The sequence below is a fragment of the Bombus flavifrons genome, chromosome 5 (genome assembly GCF_040668555.2).
Source record: "Bombus flavifrons isolate JBK064 chromosome 5, iyBomFlav1_principal, whole genome shotgun sequence".
NCBI lineage: Eukaryota > Metazoa > Arthropoda > Insecta > Hymenoptera > Apidae > Bombus > Bombus flavifrons.
In genome coordinates, this window is record NC_138446.1 from 15,261,152 (window position 1) to 15,280,198 (window position 19,047).

The 19,047-nt window shown below is 40.2% G+C and overlaps 1 protein-coding gene across 2 annotated transcripts in view; it reads right to left on the reverse strand.

The window, feature by feature from the left end:
* Positions 1–1,327: 1,327 nt before the first annotated feature.
* The window catches only part of LOC138179846 (somatostatin receptor type 2), a 76,949-nt gene continuing 59,229 nt past the window's right edge, over positions 1,328–19,047 (reverse strand). For both annotated transcript variants that reach the window (XM_069113019.1, XM_069113021.1), the window contains exon 2: positions 1,328–6,770. In XM_069113019.1, coding sequence (XP_068969120.1) covers positions 5,055–6,329 — 1,275 coding nt within the window. In that variant the 5' untranslated portion in view covers positions 6,330–6,770 and the 3' untranslated portion in view covers positions 1,328–5,054. The remainder of the gene's footprint in view (positions 6,771–19,047) is intronic.

Below are 19,047 nucleotides of genomic sequence, written 5' to 3' on the forward strand. Positions count from 1 at the left end.
AGAATTCTCTCGAAGAAACAACCTCCGCTATGGTGCATCGTGTCACGAAATCGTTGAAAATTACAAGCATCTCTTGCATTCTGTAAACAAATTGCTCTAAACATTTACAGCCATTAGTTTTCTTTTCGACGTTATTATTTTTTCTATCTTCGGCAAACTATTCACCTTGCCTTAGTTTATAACAGCGTGACACAATCATTTTAGAAAAATTGAAATTTCCGTTATTAGAATTCTTTTGCACGATAGTTTAGCAGATCGTAATTAGGCTGCGAATATTCGTGCAAATTTAAGATTTTACAGATAGAGTTAAAAGAACGAATTTCGAATGAAGATTTGTATCTCTGAGCATCTAAATTTCCACCCGTAAACATCTATGTTCTACTGATAAATATCGTTCGTTCGATATTTATCAGAACCCAGGAAATACGTTCGGTGATACAGTTACGCGTTTCATCTGGAAATCTGTCGAACGACGGTGGTACTTGGCGTGGAGAAGTTATAAAAATCAACAGCGGGTAACACGTTCCCTTGAAAAATCGTGTAATACGTGTCGTGTACTGCTTTAGAGGGCTATTAGAAACATTATCGAGCTGATATACGAAGGTATTATCGGGCTTATCGAGCAAGTTATGAGATCAGGATACGGTATTACCACGCCTCGTGTGGAAGGAACCCTGTCGAAGCCACGGCGACAATAATAAATAAACAGCGTAAAAGAAATGGGAAACTGCGGACATACGTTCGACCGAGGATACTCTCGAAGGATACTAAAGCGAATTCTTCGTGAAAGCGTTTCGTTGTTTTTCTCGCCGTTCTTCCGTACCTAATTTCTAACCCCTGCGACATTAAGCTTGTTATTTTACGACTGACCATTTTGTCATTCGAATACGGTTAGGTAATTCGTAAAGAGTTATCTGTTTTACGCGACAGAAATGATAAAACGAAACGCGGATGGTAAAATGGCAGAAAGTGTAGCATTTCGGAGAAAATCACCGTGGTTCGCTTGTGATTTATGGGTGGTTCTCGATGGACAAAGAAACACCGTTGACGCGTCGGTTTCCAGTGGCAGCTATGTTCGTGGAAATAAAAGGCCATAGAGAATTGTACGATACGACGATATTCACATTCGTACGAGATGTCATGAAATACATTTTTCGGTATGATCAAGTTTTCCTCTTTGATTGCCCGATTCACACTCCTTTAGCGTACGCTAATTGCTCATACGCGATTAACGTTAATTCGTCGGCGAACTTCTCATCCCATTTTCCGAACCGTCGTACGTTTCCTGCGTAGAACACGTACACCTAATCGTCCGTCTCTCGCGAAACTGTGCTTCACCATATTGAATGTTCTGTGTACTAGTGATAACAGTAATAAGCAACACAGAATAATTCGATTATTTTCTTAAGGAAGTATAGCACCCTGAGACGTCTAAAAACATAAAGTTTAGCGATTTTTCGCATAAATAGTTATGGAACGAAAGACTCAGATTTTTTAGCAATAATCTCGATTATAAACATACGAATATTCCGCTTTTTTTGAAATCGTTGGGCTCGCGAAACAGATCCTTTTTTTTATTCTATCATAAGGACAAACCGTGCGGCGTCGGACAAACAGAAGTTGGCTAATCTCTCAAAGATTTCGCGTAATGATTTAAGCAGGGAACTTCGTCTCGTTATGGACGACGGATTCTAATTGTTACAGATAGGTATTCAACTACTGTAGTCCGTTAAGCGCGGCTGTATTTACCTGGATTTCGCAACCTGAATTACCGTTTTGCGTTTACCTGTTGTTTGCTGTACGCTGGAAATTCCGATGATCGCGCGGGAATATTCAGAGGGAGTTGGTAAAATGAGATTATCTTCCGCGGCGTATTGTATGTCTTTTGCAACGGATCGTGTCAAATATTTAGATTTTACTTTGACGGAAATTAAGATATTTGGTAATCGATCGAGTTAACCTACAGTGTTTAACGAATATCCCGTATAGTTGACTGTTCGATCAAGGTTCATATTCCTATCGCAAAATCGATTATGGAACCCGTAGGCAGAAGCGATAGCTTTTTAAGCAAATCTTCGAAAATTCCCAGCTCGTGTTTCGAGTGCTTCCGATATTTAACTTACGCTCTTCGAAGATCCTCGCAGTATCGCGCCGGCTTATATCGTCAAATAAAGACCATCCGTAGTATAAAGTTGCCAATGTTGACTGCAAGAAATTACTATCAGTTGGCGAACCCATAAGAATCGACTACACACTTTTCAACAAGTTCGCCCCGGTATATCGTTTAACCTGTTCGTATCGACGATCCGATAATCGACGTTTATTTGACATTTAATTAGGAAACGGAAATTTCTCAACGCTAGATCGCAATCTCGTTCATCCAACTGTTCTCGCTGAACGAGAACGCAGCGATGTTCTCGTTCGTTCTTGCAATTTCGAGTAAGTATTTTTACAACGACGTTTACGTTGCTCCTGTTCATTTTTTAAATGCATCCCCGCTGGGACTATCTACGAGTAGGTCACATAATGATCCGCACTCGTGCTCGTTTCTTGGCTTTTACGAGCACGTGTGTAGACTGAAATTAACGAGCTGAAACGAACTGTGCTCGCATGTGATACGTTGAAGCTTGTTTCACGACTGGCCCCGTTCGAAACTGTGTGTGTATCTTCGATGTGGCTGTTGTAGCTGCTATGCTTTCTAAACAGAATGAGTTTCATTGTTAGCTTGATCAGATCTTATACTCGAGCTGGTTTCGACGACGAATCGATTCTCTTTTAATAGTTGAACTGCGATAGCACTTCGGTAATTTATCGTTAATTTAAGTGGGAAGATGACGATAATTGGAATAAAGTAAAATTCGATATTGGCTGTAAAATTAAAAAAGTTGTAAAATTTCTGAATCGCGAGAAGCGACGAGTCGATACTGTTTCGTCGAGTATACTGGAAATTACAATACGTTGAAATTCAAATTTCAGTGTGATTTTATGAATCTCCCAGTCGGCGAAATTTAGTTTTTCTTGGGTACAATTTCATCCCTCGCGAGGTAGATACATTCAAAAGAAGAATAACTTGAGGTTCAAAAGCATCGTACTTTTAAATTTGCGAAACAGAATAATTGCGTGCCATAGAACGACGCGTAGTAATGAAAACCTCTTCGCAGTTCAAAAGATATGCTGATTGAAAGGCAAACGTAGGACAATCAGCGCGACTATTCGCTACTTATATCGCTAGTTTATTGAAGACCAACGTTCCTTAAACACAATTCCATCCTTTCATCGCCATCTCGATTCTTCAACGTGTTACTTGCGAAGGCAGCTTTTGATCTTTATGATCAGCTCTCGAAACTTTATACATTCACGCGTTAACTTTTACTTTACTTTACACAACTTGATAAGTAGAGAAAATTGATAGCGACTGACGATTTTCTTCCTCTTCCCGTCTTTTCTTTCTTATACGACAATTGACGGTCATAACGTCGATTTATTTGTTGCTCGACTTCATTGAACAATTTTCAAATTACTATCGAGTTATAGTGTCGTTGAAATACACATTTTTGTCTCGGAGGTTCGATCAAGTCGAGCAAGAATCGTGATCCACGAACACAGTGTCCATCATCGGATGATGAAACGATGTTCTCTTCGTATTCTCCTCATCGTGCGCGTATACAAGAATTTTTTAAACTCGAACTACAACGACAGTTTTTTTTTTTCTTTTTAGATTTAAGACTAATGAAAGCGGTAAATTCTCATAACTACGCAACACGCTGTCAAACGTTCGCTATTAGTCTCCGTCCACGATGTATTTTTCAATTTGAACGTTCTGAAAGAACGTTTAACTTTCTAAACGATCGACACGTTGTTTTCACAAAGTAAACCAATCCGAAATACAGCGGTAAATCACGAAAATACTCGACGATTTCTTGCCATAGTCCTTGGAACAATTTTATCCCGATCTTCGTCACGATTTCTCTTCCACACAATGTGCGCCTTGTCACGAGTAAGAAAAGAGGGTGAATAAAAATCGAAATAATGGAACGAGGCATCGAGGAAGCAAGAAAATACGAAAGAAAGCTGTTCCAACCGCGAGTCTCCGAGGCAACTTGTTCTCTTCTTCGGGCCATGCTGTATCGATCTTCCTCAGCCATAGATCGAATAGACTCGTTCGTAAAGACGTTGAAGCACTATCGTCGTGCTTCTTACTAGGCAGAAACGTGTCGTTGAAATACTCTGTCTTTGGCACGGAAATCATTCGCTTTTTCCTTTCGTTGAACCATCCACCTTAATCGATAAATACATCGATCGACTACGGTATATGTATATAATATGTACAAATTTGACTTGCTTTTCTTCTCGTTTAATTTATTTACCAATGGAATTTCATTAAATTTTATACGATCTGTCAAGCGATGGTATTCTGTACAGAAATAAGACTCGCCTCTTCAACAGCGATTTTATCAAAGGGATTCTGTTCTTCGATAGCGCTTCTGTTCCCGCGCTTGGCAAACTCATCGACGATTCGTTTATTCTCTCGGTTGCTGTGCGTGCGTGTAGAGTTAACTAAACGGAATGACCACGCTCTTGACCCGTTCTCCAAGAGGAGTAATGGCGGCACGTGCGTCACGGGTCAAGCAATGCTCGGCCTCCTTCCTCGGCCGATTTCCAGTAATATTCCAACCTTTTTGCGGCTAATGTTCGAAACCAGCTACTACAACGAAGGAATTGAACGAGACAACTGTACAGAAATGGGCGTTTACATTTGGTTGACACACGAACGTGATTTTGGAGCAAATCCTTCGGTACCGGGATCGCGAGGGAAAGTAGCAAAAATTCGACGAACGATCTTATCGAGTCGCTGTTTCGACGATTCTAACGTCGTCTGAAAATTCGTTCCACGACATCGATCTTCTTCGTTCCTTAAAATCAGTTCTCTTCTTGCACGATGATCCTAAGCTCATCTGGTCACCGTGACAAGGAAAAGAAAAAAATAAGAGGCCGTGGTTAGCCCGTCGTTTGCATTTCGTTGAATCGTTATCTTCATTTTCTTCGTTTATTCTTTACACCTGCGTCAGTAATGTCAATTGCGTTCCATTTTTCATCGCGTCTTTCTCTCTCTGCGTTTGATCTCTCGGCTCGTTGCCTATGGTAATATTCGATCGTGACGTCATGGTCACCGTCGTCGTGGAAGTTTTGCTGATCAGTAATCCTCTCTCGGCGTCTTCGTCTTCCAGCTCCATCCTCGATTGACCGGATGTAGCTTGTCGATTCGACTGAAGCCTTTCAGCGTTCGCCTTGTTCCTCCGTGGAAATACACTGTTCTCGATATGCAACGTGGCATTCACGTCCTTCCCAGCGGCGCAAGTGCACGCTTTCAAGAAACTTTTCTTGAAATTGTCGCTGAGGAAAGCGTATAAGATAGGATTCATCGCGCTGTTGCTATAACTGAGGAAGCCAGCGAGTAAGAAACTGGTAATCGTGATCTTGCTCTGACACTGTTTGGGTGGAGTGTAGATCAACGCCACTTGCATCAGCCAGTAGGGTAGCCAACACAAAACGTACACCGTGATCACTGTCAGCACTAACTTGGTCACTTTACGATGGGATCGTTTCTTCTCCTTGGACTTGTTCTTTGGTCCGACCGTTTGAAGCTTCCTGATTACGAGGAAATAAAAGATCAGAATGAGAATCAGTGGAATGGCGAAGCCTAGGATGAACGTGTACAAAGTAAAGGTAGTGTGGCCTCCGCGATCGTTTGGCCAGTAGATGTTACAGTTGATTCCTTTCTCAGACTCCATCGCGTTGGCGTACAGAAATATAGGGATCATAAAGAGAGCGCTCGTGGCCCAGGCTGTTAGAGAGACCACTTTGGAGATGAATGGCGTACGAATCTTCGGCGAAGATATCGGATGACACACGGCGATGTAACGATCGGCGCTCATGATGAAAAGGAAGATGCTGCTGGTAAACTGATTGATGCTGGTTGTAGTCATATACGCTTTGCACATGATCTTCCCGAAGATCCAGCTACGTAGACTCATCGTGGTCACCAAGAAAGGTATTCCTATCAAGAAACACTCGTCCGCTATAGCCAGGTTCACGATGTACATGTTGGTCACTGTCTGCATCTTCGAGAACCGTAACACCACGTAAATCACCAGAGTATTTCCGAGAAGACCAACGATGCAGACGATAGAATAGAGAATCTGATTGACCAGCGAGACGATCGGCAGATCAGCCTCGCAATTCTGGATCATCGACTCCTCCTGATTCATCTTGCGAGCGTAGTCGATCACGCTCGGCGTCGTCTCGTAGCTTATTATCGTGGCGTTCATTTTGCTCCAGCCGTCTTAGATTCCTCGTCCAACGAACGATCCTCGTTCCCTTCGTAAATTTACTTTTTTCTCGAACGATCTTCTCCCGGAGATTATTCACACGATGGCTTTCGATTGATGGTTCAAGAGATCTAACTGCGATCACTCGGCACGAAGAAAGATTACCGAGACAGTCTTTACTTTCTCTTTTTCACGAGATTTGTTCGTCTTTAGGGGAGATACGAATGTATGAACCGCCTTTTAGGAATTAAACGTGTGGTCGTCGTATTCCGTCGAGGATCAGAGGGTAGACGAAGGATCGCTGCGCCGACAACGACGACACGAGAGATGGATCCAACGTCATTCCGTCAGCTGTGAAACGATTGCGCTTCCGGACACCCGATCACTCGGAAGTCAACGCCGCACGCTCGCCTTCTCCCGTTTCCTCCCGAGCACACGAGTCTGAAACACAAGAAAGCACCGTTTTTCAAATTTGATTTCACCATGTACAGGCGTAAATTAACGCCTCTTCGGATGAATCCGACATTTTTTCTTTATACAGATTAAATTTAAATTTGTCTTTAAGAGGTTTCGATACAGACAGCGAGTGAGCTAAGCTATTGAAAACTTTCTGATTGAATTTCGCGTCCTGAGGATTTTTTAGATCTGCAGTACAAAGATTTCGTTGGCAAGGGTTCGACGAGCAGTTTCAACCCCATTATTGGCAACAATAGACTCAATTTGTGTGGTGTATAGCACCGGTTGCTTTCATCAGATGAATCGATGGAGGGTGTGTCTCAAAGAGAAGGTGATCGAGAAGTTTGAACCATCTGAAATTCTTATTGCTTTCGTAATACGAGTTTGATCTTACGATTGTAAGTTCTAAGTGTTTTCAATAGTTATACCTGACAAAATAATTATAGTCTCTTATATCGTTTATGAACGAGTATAATTTTTTATTTCGGTTGTGAAATTACAGTTAAATTATCGTTGCAGTTGAATTAATCTTCGATAGCTCGCGATATCAAATTCTTCATATTTCATCAATTAAATATGCAATATTATGCACGCTTGCAAACATTAATCGTTTGAATGTGCTACATAATTAATAATCGATAATTAATTAAACATACATCTAAATGTAAATATGTATGAATTTGTAAATAATTATTACTTTTTGTTGCCCTATATTATATATATAACGATCCTTTTACGGTCAAAGCTTCGAAAGCATTCGCAACACGTTTGTTATACAATTGGCACGAAACGTTAAATTAAACAAATGTGCGCAAGTAAACTGGAACACCCAAAACACCGCCGTATTCCATTCTAATTAAATTCCACTTCAATTAAACAGAAACAGACTGCTATATCATATTATACTTAACTCTAGTTCTCCAAGACAGTTCTCTATCCAAACAACCCTAACAGCGTAACTGTTGATTTAGATACTAGAACTTGGTGGAATTTACTTAAACCTCTTGGAACGTTTGAAACACTTAAAACATCGCTCTGTGTCACTTTAATTAGACAAACTATGACTACACTACGATTGTTGTTGTCGTTCCGCAAACTCTTTGATAGTAGTCGATTCGAAATATTTCTCACAGCTCTCGTTCGAATTCTATTTTTGAGTTTGCTTTTCTTCTACTCACCTTGTTTCATAATTTCGTTAATAATTAATTAATTTCGTTCGTAAATAATTCATTTCGTTGTATTATATATTAAATCATTCATCGACGTCATAAATTAGGCACTAACCTCTCCAAGATCATTCTCTTTCCAAAATAAACCTAGCAACGCGATTGTTGATCAAATGAAACGTAAATCTTTGGGAACAGGGTAGCTCCGAAAACCGAGAATCCTGTTGACAACTCTGGAACAAGCAGGGAAGGTTAGATTGCGAGGAACATTACGGTGATCCGAGTTGACTCGTGACTTGAGAGTTCAACGTTTCGGGCAACCACAGCTTGTGGCTTTCGCCACGCTGGTAAGCCGAACAAGCGGCTCGAGAAACTCGAGAACTCGACGCGAAACTGCACCAGATGTTCTTCGTTGGCCGAATCTTTAAGGATGATTTTCAATGCAGCGAAAGCGACTACGCACGATCCGTTGGTAAAAGCGTTGGAACACTGGCGTTGACCGCTTTGCACGATCGTTTGGTCAATCCTTCGCTGCTTCCCGAGACTCTGACGCTTTTAGAAGTTGCAAGATTCAGATTTGCAATTTTTTAGAACGAGGCAACGACGTAATCAATTTTGACAGATTTTTGCTGGAGAACTCGGAGAACAGGTAAGAGCTCATGGTGAAAAATTGCGAAGACTCAGGGTAAGGTGAAGTTCGTTTGATTGAGAAGTTGTTTTTTGATTGTAAAATTGATTGTAAAATTCAATAAAATAACAAGACCGTAGCAAGTTAACATGCAAGAAACTAACGTTACTTTTCCAGTTAATACTTTCGAATGCTTTACAAGGTTAGCGCGCCTCGATTATCCATCGATTTTATCTGAAATAATTCAATGAAACGATGATCGTCGAAGTTCCACATCGGTAGCACGAATTCCTTGCTTTGATTACTCTCGCAAATTAGATCGCACGTCTCGTTTGAAAATCACGATGGTTCGTTCATGAAGGATCGTCGTTATCGTTTCGGACGCGAGTATTATTAGCAGGAAAGTTCGCGTTGTTCATGGAAAAGAGAGAACCTCGTTCTCGTTTAACTCGCTTCGCGTTTTCTCCAGTTTCATTAAACGTGAGTCATTATCGGTATCCAATGGAAGGAGTTATCTGTGTTTTCATCGGGTCGCTGCGCTGAAATATTATTCGTTGGTGGCCTCTTGGACGGAAAGTTCGCCGAAATCCTCGTTAAAGCGTTGAACTACGAGATAATCGGGAACCAAAAAAGGATCTCCTTCTCGTCCGACTCGATCGTGAAAATTTTCCAGGAGCGTTCAGGACGATCGTTCGATTCGTTTTCTATTAAACTCCGTTGAAGTGGAATTAAGCTGACGCGCGATTGCTGCACGGGAAACATATTGTTTTAGAAGCACTCATTAGTCTCTGGTATTAGACGATGCGAAATGAATGGCGATATGACGAACGCTTAAACCGTGAGAAAATTCGCGGTGCGTCGTGTTGCTCCGCAAGCTAATGAGCGCCGATCGATCGCCATTATCGGGCCATCCTTCCTATAGCCTTGCAATTACCCGTAAAACGATCGTCTTAACGTTTCAGCAATTTACTTTCCGCCCCTTTTTACCCTGGCAAATTTATTTCCGCATTGTTTGAACAACGAGTGGAGCAAACGAAGATTAACCGCACGAGTGATCGCTTCACTGAACGAACGTTTGGATTAAACATTCACGACTATCTTTATTATAAAAACATTAAGCACCATTAAATACAAATACCGTTATTTAAATTGTAGAAGAAGAAGAAATTGTTGTATACTAAATAGTTTAGTTAGTAATTTTTTATTTCGAGCTAATTCCCTGAAAGATGTATTTTCCTCGGTTGTATAGATCTTCTATTTCTCGAAGTCATTTACCACGAACGATCACGAGCAGACGCTCCAGCGAATAATGACGCTTGTTCTGGCCAGGAAACAAAGTAGCAGTTGCGACAAGATATTATTAGCGTATTTGCTTGCAACGTTCCGAATAACCGCGGTACATCAATTTTGGCAGAAATCCAGATCTCAACAGCAACACGTGGAATTTTCGTATTAAATGTCGAATTTCATTCGAACTGCTTTCCAAATGAAACCTCCCTCTTATTGCGATTTTTTCTTCCTCCGTGTTATTCTTCCTCCGTGTTATTCTTCCTTCGTGCTAGAAAATATATCCTCGAGAAAAACACGACGAAACGTCTCATTACGTATACATCGTTTTCGTATTATTACATAGTCTCCTTCTGTCCCTGGGTAATATCGCATAAAAGATGAATAGCATAAGTCCAAGGAGAAACTAATATTCTACATTGTATTCGCTTGCTCCATTCTTTATCAACGTTCTTTATTTTCGCCGAGAAAAAAGAACCACAATTCTGTCCAGTACACAATTAACCATTGTGCATTTGCTACAAAAAGAGAAAAAAAAAACAAAAAAAAAAAAAGAATATCACGGTAATAACCTTCTTCCGTGCAGTTCCCGAGTACTTTTAATGAAGTGCAGACAGTTGTAGAAACGTATCAACATTTTATCCAATAAACTCGTGGTCCTCGTATTAATTTGATATATTCATCTAGCTACAAAAGACGAAGAAAAAAGAACAATTAAGCGCAGATTTCCTAACAAACTTTCAACAGACTTACGATAAAACAAACGCTTAACAACACGCTAGTCTGTTTGTAAGGTCAGATCTTATTCTGATAAATTTGTCACCGTATTACTGCACGTCTGGCTTATGAACGACTCATATCACTAATACAGTCTGTGTTTATTCTTGTATAAAATTGAGAGTCGTGCAGCTTACGAATTTAAATATACGTCGATCTACATACAAAAGTGGAACTTCCACTTGACATCGAGCTTCCAAGGTCAAGCTAATTTTTCACTCAAGTTCTCTCTCTCAGAAAAAAAAGAGAGAGAGAGAAAAGAGACAAAAAGAAGGAAACGACAGATTTCAAGAGTTTATTTTGAAATATACGTAAGACAGTACAAGATCACATTAACGATGTAAAATTTACAAAAGTATTAAAGACGATATTCGAAACTTTTTCGTTTGGATGTTGTTTATATTAAAAGAATTCTCTATATATAATAGAATTACACAGCAGTACGTTAGTCGCGTTTATATCGACTTAAATGATAAATTACTTGCTGTCCATAAATATTAAGCTCGTGGCTTGTTATCCGGCAATGTTTGCGAACGGAACAGAGAGTAGAGCGAAAGCATAGATACGATCTCTAATATATGAAGAAACCAGGGGAATTCGTATTTCATGAATTCAGCACGATACAGTGGTATCGATACTTGTTGAGCAAAAGTCGTCCGTTTCGCCACAGAGGCCATTTATTTCAATATTGTTGTCGTAGAACATAGTCCACCGTGTGCGGAGCATTCGGAGTTCGATAATTCTCGTGTGTCAGTGGTTGCAATATCGTAAAGCTTAGTTAGTCTTCGCGTGCAGTTTTGGAAGTGAAAAGAGAAAAACAGTCGGGTCAAATCGACGATGGTTCGTTAATAAACTCGACCTGATTCGTCGGATAAACCATCGATTAAAGGCGGAACAATTTTCTAGTGGAAACGGTCGCGCTTGATACTTCAACGAGGGGAATACGTAGCGAAACTCCATCTACAGACCTTGTAACATCGTTTTACGACCGCCGGAAAAGATGCGCTGGTTACATCGGCAGTCGGTTCACACGCAGCGTCGATCAATACCTATAGCTTGGAATTAAATTCAGAAATTCACGTAATTTACGTGGAACCAATAATATAGGGTTTCGCTACGTCAAACTGGTATTCTTGGAATTTTGAATTATGTGACAGCTATTGCTAGTTGCTCGACCCTATTTTACATCACAACTACCGACGAATGATGTATGAAACTGGTACCAAGAAATCAAAATGAAATGTGTGTGAGAAAATACATAATGTTACGTAATACAAGAGGAAAACAAGCTTGCACGTGTTCGTACGTTTAACGAAGAATTATTCATATTTCTAAATATTCACCCTAGTACTAATCTATAAAATTTCTATCCAAATTTTGCAACTGATCGTTTTCTATTTTTAAGAATAAACACTCTAACCGATCGATTTGCTACTTTTATCAGTATGATTAGTTAGCTTGAATTTCGTATTTAACTTTAAAAATAGCGGTAGAATCAGGTCTATATTCCGACGTAACCTTAGTAATCTTTAACACGCTGGTTTCTCATTTCGATGATGCTTCTTGTGCGAATTTTCATTAATAATCGGATGGACTGACTTTTGAATGTTCAATTATTTAGTCGACACGAACAGAAATATGGCTGATAAATTATTAAATTTAATTCATATTCCTAGCGTGCTAATCTTTCCCTCCACAGGCAGATGAAATATTATGTCAGATTTCATTCCTACAAAGGATAGATCGGCAAAATTTAGGTACGGTTCTTTCATTCCGATCGTCAAAGGAATTTTCGGATCCGAGTGTAGGTGGCTTTCACGTAGAATATTTAACGAAGCAACCCAAGATCCGTGTGATAAGGGAATTCAAAAAGAGCTCGGCAGACTACGATCTCAAAGTTAAAATGTTGACGAGCAACGTCCCGAACGCACGTATTAAAGAACCTAAAAAATGTAGGCTCCCCATAAAATGTTCCAGCACGTACAAAGAGCTCCCTCGGTGTTTTACTTATGGTAATCACACTCGCCGGAAATTCTTCGCCATATAATTTATTCCTGCAACTTGTTTCAATTGTTCCAGTCTAAACAATTGAAAATTGTAAACGCAACCTAGAGTTTCACCTCTATTCGTCCTGATTAATGCGCACTTTTAATTTCTCTCATTCTATTAATCCTATTACCTCGTGTGATATACAGCCGTGACCCAAACAAAGACGTATTATTACTCCACCATAATAGCAAGACCGCGAGTGTTCAGTTGTTACCGTCGTCTACGACGAAACAATGCCTGCATTTCCGTATATGAGGTGAACAGAACTCGTGAATAACGAGGCGACGTAGCACGCGTAAATAAACCTTCGCGTCGCCGGTTAAACCGGAAGTAATGACCATTCCCTCTGCAGTCGAACGAGGTAGCGGTGAGTCTCGTAACCGATACAAATGAATCGATTACGCGACCAGCAACGCGAATGCACAAGCTCTGCGAACAAATCGAAGAAGAAATCAAACGAAGATATACGCCAACGTGAAAGATCTGCTTTCCCGCTGGCTCTCAGATTCATTGTTCTTCCTCATCCTCTATTCTGTCTAACAGCTTGGCTTCTCATCTAGAAAGCTGTTCCGCGCGCTTTGATCTTCCACTTTGCTTTATTTAAAGTTGGAAACACGGTATTAAATGAGAAATCCTAGGATCCTAATTTAGTCGTATTCTTGGAAGTGGTCGATCGAGTGCAAACGTATTAGCTCGTCCTTTCTAAGAGATACGCTTTACGCATAGTCAAAAGTACGCGAACATTTGCTTATTTTTGGTGAAATTCAATGAAATTATGGATAAACTGGAAGTGGAGGGGTATATGGAACATTTGAATATAATTGTAGAATAAAGCGCAAGTTTCAGGAGGAAAAGGGTCTCGATGTTAAATTTATCAAGAGAGGATTACGTGTTTCAACGTTAAGAGAGGATTTAGATCATACGATGTCATATACATATTTTAATAACGTATACTGTTAATAGGAATCGACTAAAATAGCCAGTTGATACTTGGAAACGTGACATTGCACGCGATAAAAAGAGATATTGCGCAAATTATTTCGTATAGCACGTTGAAAAATCGTGACTTTATGAAAAAAAAACCGAGACTCCCGCGACCTAATATAACTCGATGTTTCGCGTGGAAGCAAAAGTGGGAGAGGGTGTTGTGTACGTGAAATCGATAACTCGGCAAGATGGGTGGACGCGTTAAATCGGATGCCCGCGAAAAGAACGAAACTGTAGCAACGATCGTCGGGAAAAGCAGGCTGCAATGAAATTCGAAATTCGTAACGGTCTACCAGGAAAATTAAATTCCAGCACAAAGACGCGACATATCGAATGTGCTCGCGTTTAGGATGCTTTAATTGTTACGTTGTAAATTAACGAAATCGTAAACCGTGAACAATTGACGCGCCCATTTAACGCTACGACTCTCTCGATTTTTAATCACACGCTGAACACCGAAGTATAAGAGGTCGATGAATCATTTTTTATCACATTCATCTTCATAATATCGCTCGTAGTATCGTTTTATTTTATGGTATCAAATTTTTGTAGCCATATGGAAGTATTAGGTTACTATGTACGTAACTTCTTCGAGATATAATATTTTCGTTATTGGAGGAACGCGAAATAGGAATCTGGAAAGTTCAACGAATCTCAGAGTCGTAAATCTCACCCACTGGCACAGATTTCTTTGGAGCGGGATTATCGGTTGGCGACGTCGATAATAATCATGTCGAACTCGCGATTACCGTTTCCCATTCACCAAGCCCTTCTCTTATAGTGGCAACTCTCCAAAATGGAAACGTTGTTTTCGTTTCTCGCCCGATATCTGGCCAAGAATGAAATCCAACGATTTCGGTTATCGGTTATTGTTCCTGTTAATTCTTTTTGTTTTCAATAGGCACGCTATTGTCTAGAATTTACATTTACATATTTCGAATCGTTCTCCTAAACCTATAATTCTCATCGATCAATCCTTCCTTCGACGGTTTAGCCCAATTATTACGTTTTATATTACGCCAGGTGTTCCAATACTCACGAACGTGAGAGTATGTGTTGTTAAAAACGATAGACCTCGAGGAAGAACGAAATTCGAAAAGGCCAATGACTGGAAAACCATTTTCGTTCGGATATTCCTGGCTGAAATAACAGCACCCTCACGGATCGCTTGGTCAATCGGATTATTCGAAATAACCTGGGATATTCTGGCAATTATGTAAAAGTCGATTTCGTCTGCAACGAAGAGCCAGATCCTTGAAATTTGTTATATTTCTAGAGTACATCGAGAACTCGTGTCGTTTCGTGTTTGATTCTCATCGACGGTCTTCCTGCCAGTCTAGTTCGTGCCACTTTCTTCGGAAATTGTCTTAAATGGTACTATATTAACAGCCGTGATAGTTGGCGAATTAAACGAGAGGTTCTATTAAACGGTTTAATTAATTTTTGCGAGGAGGTTCCATCGTAAAGAATTGGAAAAATGGTTGCGACTTTGAGAGAATCCTTGGTAAATTGAAGGAGGTATGCTGATAGCGCTGAAAAGATGGCGAATGGCACAGGAAATTGTGAATTTCCGTGTCCGGGTTTTCCATAAGCCGGCCATTTCGAACGATAAGTAGATCAAAGGTCCGCTTTTTCCTAAAATTTCGGATCTACTCCTTTAAGTAGGTTAATCTATTCGGTGAAAAAGTTCAAAAGAAAAGCTCCTTGTGGCCAAAAGAGTTTTACAGTCGATCTGAGATCTTTGAATGTCGGTATACTCGTACATAACCGTGTTATTAAACCGACTAGATTCAAGGCTTTTATACGTTTATGCGAAGTTTAAAGATGCAAACATGCACAGAATGCACGTAATATGCAAAATGGGTATATGAAGAAATAGCAAATATATGGCGATGCATCTTCTTTTCTAAGAATATACGTCGATCAAGCTGCAAACATTTACGATGTTTTTCATCGATCCCATTCCTTCCACCCTGGAACGTGACGTCCCTAAAGGGTTAATATCCGTTGGTGACTGATACGATGAAAAGTTGACACTGCAATTCATCATGTACTCGCTTCACGCTTGTGGAGCCGAGAATAACATTTTATCAACTTGTGGCAATAAGCTGTGTATTTCAGTAGACCGAGAACCCTGGCTCTAATATACACACAATTTTCGGTAAAATTACCTACATCTGTTGACTTGTATCTTAGACGACGAACCACGTTATGCTTCTTCTGGCACAAAAACCTATATGTACTTAGCTACTCCATCATCGTCAACGAGACGGGTTACAGCGGTGTAATGCAAAAGTTTACGATGTTCGTTAATGCACGCAAGAAGCTGCCTCTTTGACACGGCGCGGACGATCGATGGAAAATGCCACAGACGCGATGATTAATGGAACGATGTACATTCGGTTTTATCTGTATATTTCTAAAGGTCGAACCAAGTTTTTTTCGGCGTCTGTCGAACTTTAATTAAATTAATTCGCGACCCAGATTCTTCTCGTTTGTTTACGATAACGTTTTATAAATATCAAACTAAAGAGCCACGACGTTCAAACGGGTAATTTACTTTTTACCTCCCGATGTAAAGTGGAAACTACGTAGTTTATCCGCGTTTCATCGGCAGATACAAAGTTTTTAAACCACTCGTACGAGTTTACAGGCTGGCTTCGTGAAAAAACAGGCTTCGTACAGTTTACGACTCCAACTCGCTTTAACAGGCCAGCTCGCGGAACACCGCTCCTGATACTTCCTCCTTTTCTTTCATATTTATTTTTGCTTGGAATTAGAGCGCTCGTGGGAAGGAAACGAGGAGAGGGTTTTGGAAAAAATAAAGGTTTTGGTTTAATCTAAGTACCTGTAATATCAAAAAAGGGAGGGGGGAGAGCATACGCTTGGTCTATCATATATTTAAGTTCGAGTTTCTCGGGATAGTATAATGCAGTGCCGCAGACAGATCGTCGTATAAGACCGGCGAAATGCATACGATGTAGCGACCAGCGTATAGTTCCAGAAACGTCGATTCGCCTTCGGTCCGTTTTTTTCACATACACAAGGAAGATGCATACGCGATCATAGGCGCGAACGGTGGCGTGACCCGAGCGTACTGGGGGGTCGTCTCCGAGAGAAGACAAAAAAGATCGAAGGGCGGGCAGTACCATTTTGAGGGATCGGTGAGTGCAAATCAAGAAGTGCGAGTGTTGCCAGCGTTGTGGTGAGAGTGTGGTTCGCGTGAAAGAGAGAGAGCGTTGGATCCGTTGTGACGAGAGTTACAAATTATCTATTGCGTTGTTTAGACCATAATACGTTATTGTGATTAATTAATTAAATCTGTACAATCCATTCATCGTAAATAAATCATCATTATAATATTATATTTACGATACTACATACCTTAAAGAGTACTACAGTATGTTATTATATTATTATTACAGTTACACAAATTACAAGATATTTTTGATTTTCTCTTCGGTTCCCTCAATCAAGAAATTCAACATTTCTATATATGTATATATACAATACTTATCTAGAATTCATCGTTTGAAGACGGTCAATAGAAGTTTTTATATTCATCCGAAGATCGTCCTTTGCCAAAGTGGCTCTTTGATACGAACGTATAACCCCAGGTATAAAATCGGTTCCCGACAAAGTTTCCAACAAACTTAGACACTGAATTTATCCAAGCACATACATCAAAGGCATTATAAAGTGGGAGAAAAATGGGGGATCGTTCTGCGAGTGTCTCGAAAGAAACCCGTGCCTTTTTCATTCAACGTTTCCCAATTCCCTTATATATCGAGCTATCCACGACGATCCCTTTACGAAACTACGTTCTCGACGTTTTTATAGACTCGAAGAAATATTCGAAGTCGTAAAGATGACCGAGTTGGAATTGGCCAACTTCTTTTCCCGCGGGGTTGACAAACTTTCGGATCGTGTCTCGAAAATTACCCGCGAGTATCGAACACGCGTTTACATCGAGCGCGCCTGTAGAAACAGCGAAACAATTGTTTCGCGAATGTTGCATCCGCGGGTATGTCGTCTTTCGTCGAGGTTTCCTTGAAATGGAGAAAATTTGTCAGCAAGCGAAGCATCTTGAAATATTCGTCGGAGTTGTCGCTAAGTTCCATTCGTACCACGACTCTGTATATCTCGCGTATTGTTCGTAACAAGATGATCGTTTCGATATCACTGTGCGACACGAAGAGTTTCAACGTCACGTACTTGTTCAACTTCGATCGATCCCATCGGGACGATAGCGACTCTTTTCCAGCTGTTTCGAGAATCGCAACGAGAGTTGACGTACGTGCTGCACGGAGATCGACCCACGCGAATATCAACGTGATAACGCTATAATACCGCATTGTGCTTGCAGTCAACTGATTTAAAAGTTCTCCGACGATACCCCGTGAGACGGACCAATTACCGAAACTAGCAGCTTCTGATGGAACTGCTGCTACGTGGACGATAATCTCCTCTGGAGATCTGGCCTGCGTCTCATTTCGTCTAACTTCGACTCGTTCCGTGGTAGCAGAGTTGGACGATTTGGTGTTTGAGCGACGATTACTTGGTGGAAGTTCCTGGTAGATCTTTAATGGAACAAACTTTAAGAAAAGAGTGACGAGTATAGGAAAAAAAAGAATGGAACTGGAACTGTAAGATAATATTTTGACGTCGTGTTCGTATATAAAAATATTATTCAGAAAGAATAATAGAGAGAAACTAACGAAAAATATACGATCCACGTATATACGACTATCGAGCCATTCAAAGCTTTAAATTCAATATTTACAGAACTGTATTTTTGCGAAACATTTATTTCAATATCTTTTTTAACACGTTAGTTGCCACGCGAATTCTCCGTAATTTGTTTAGGAGCTACGTCGAAATATACTACAGCGTAACATTTAATCCATGCAAAATATTATATTTTATTTGCACGCTTTTTTCTCACAACGTTATCCGAATCATTAACATTGTTGACAATTTGGTGGTCCATAATATGTATCGTATTTAAAAGAAGAATTAGTAACACGAGTCACCCACGACTATCGATGATAATCAACGTGTTAATAACATCGATAAACATACGTATCGCAAAGAGATAGCATAAATAATCATCAGTCTCGAGATAAATTTTCACATACAATGTCTGTGATTCTAACTTTTCTTTACGTTTTAATCCATTCATTTTTCATGTATACAGGGTGGTTGGTAACTGGTGGTACAAGCGGAAAGCGGGTGATTCTACGCGAAAAAAGAAGTCGAAAATATAGAATAAAAATTTTTCGTTCGAGGCTTTGTTTTCGAGAAAATCGACTTTGAATTTTCGCTCGGTACGCCTGCGGTACGTTATAACGGATCTCACTGTAGATCG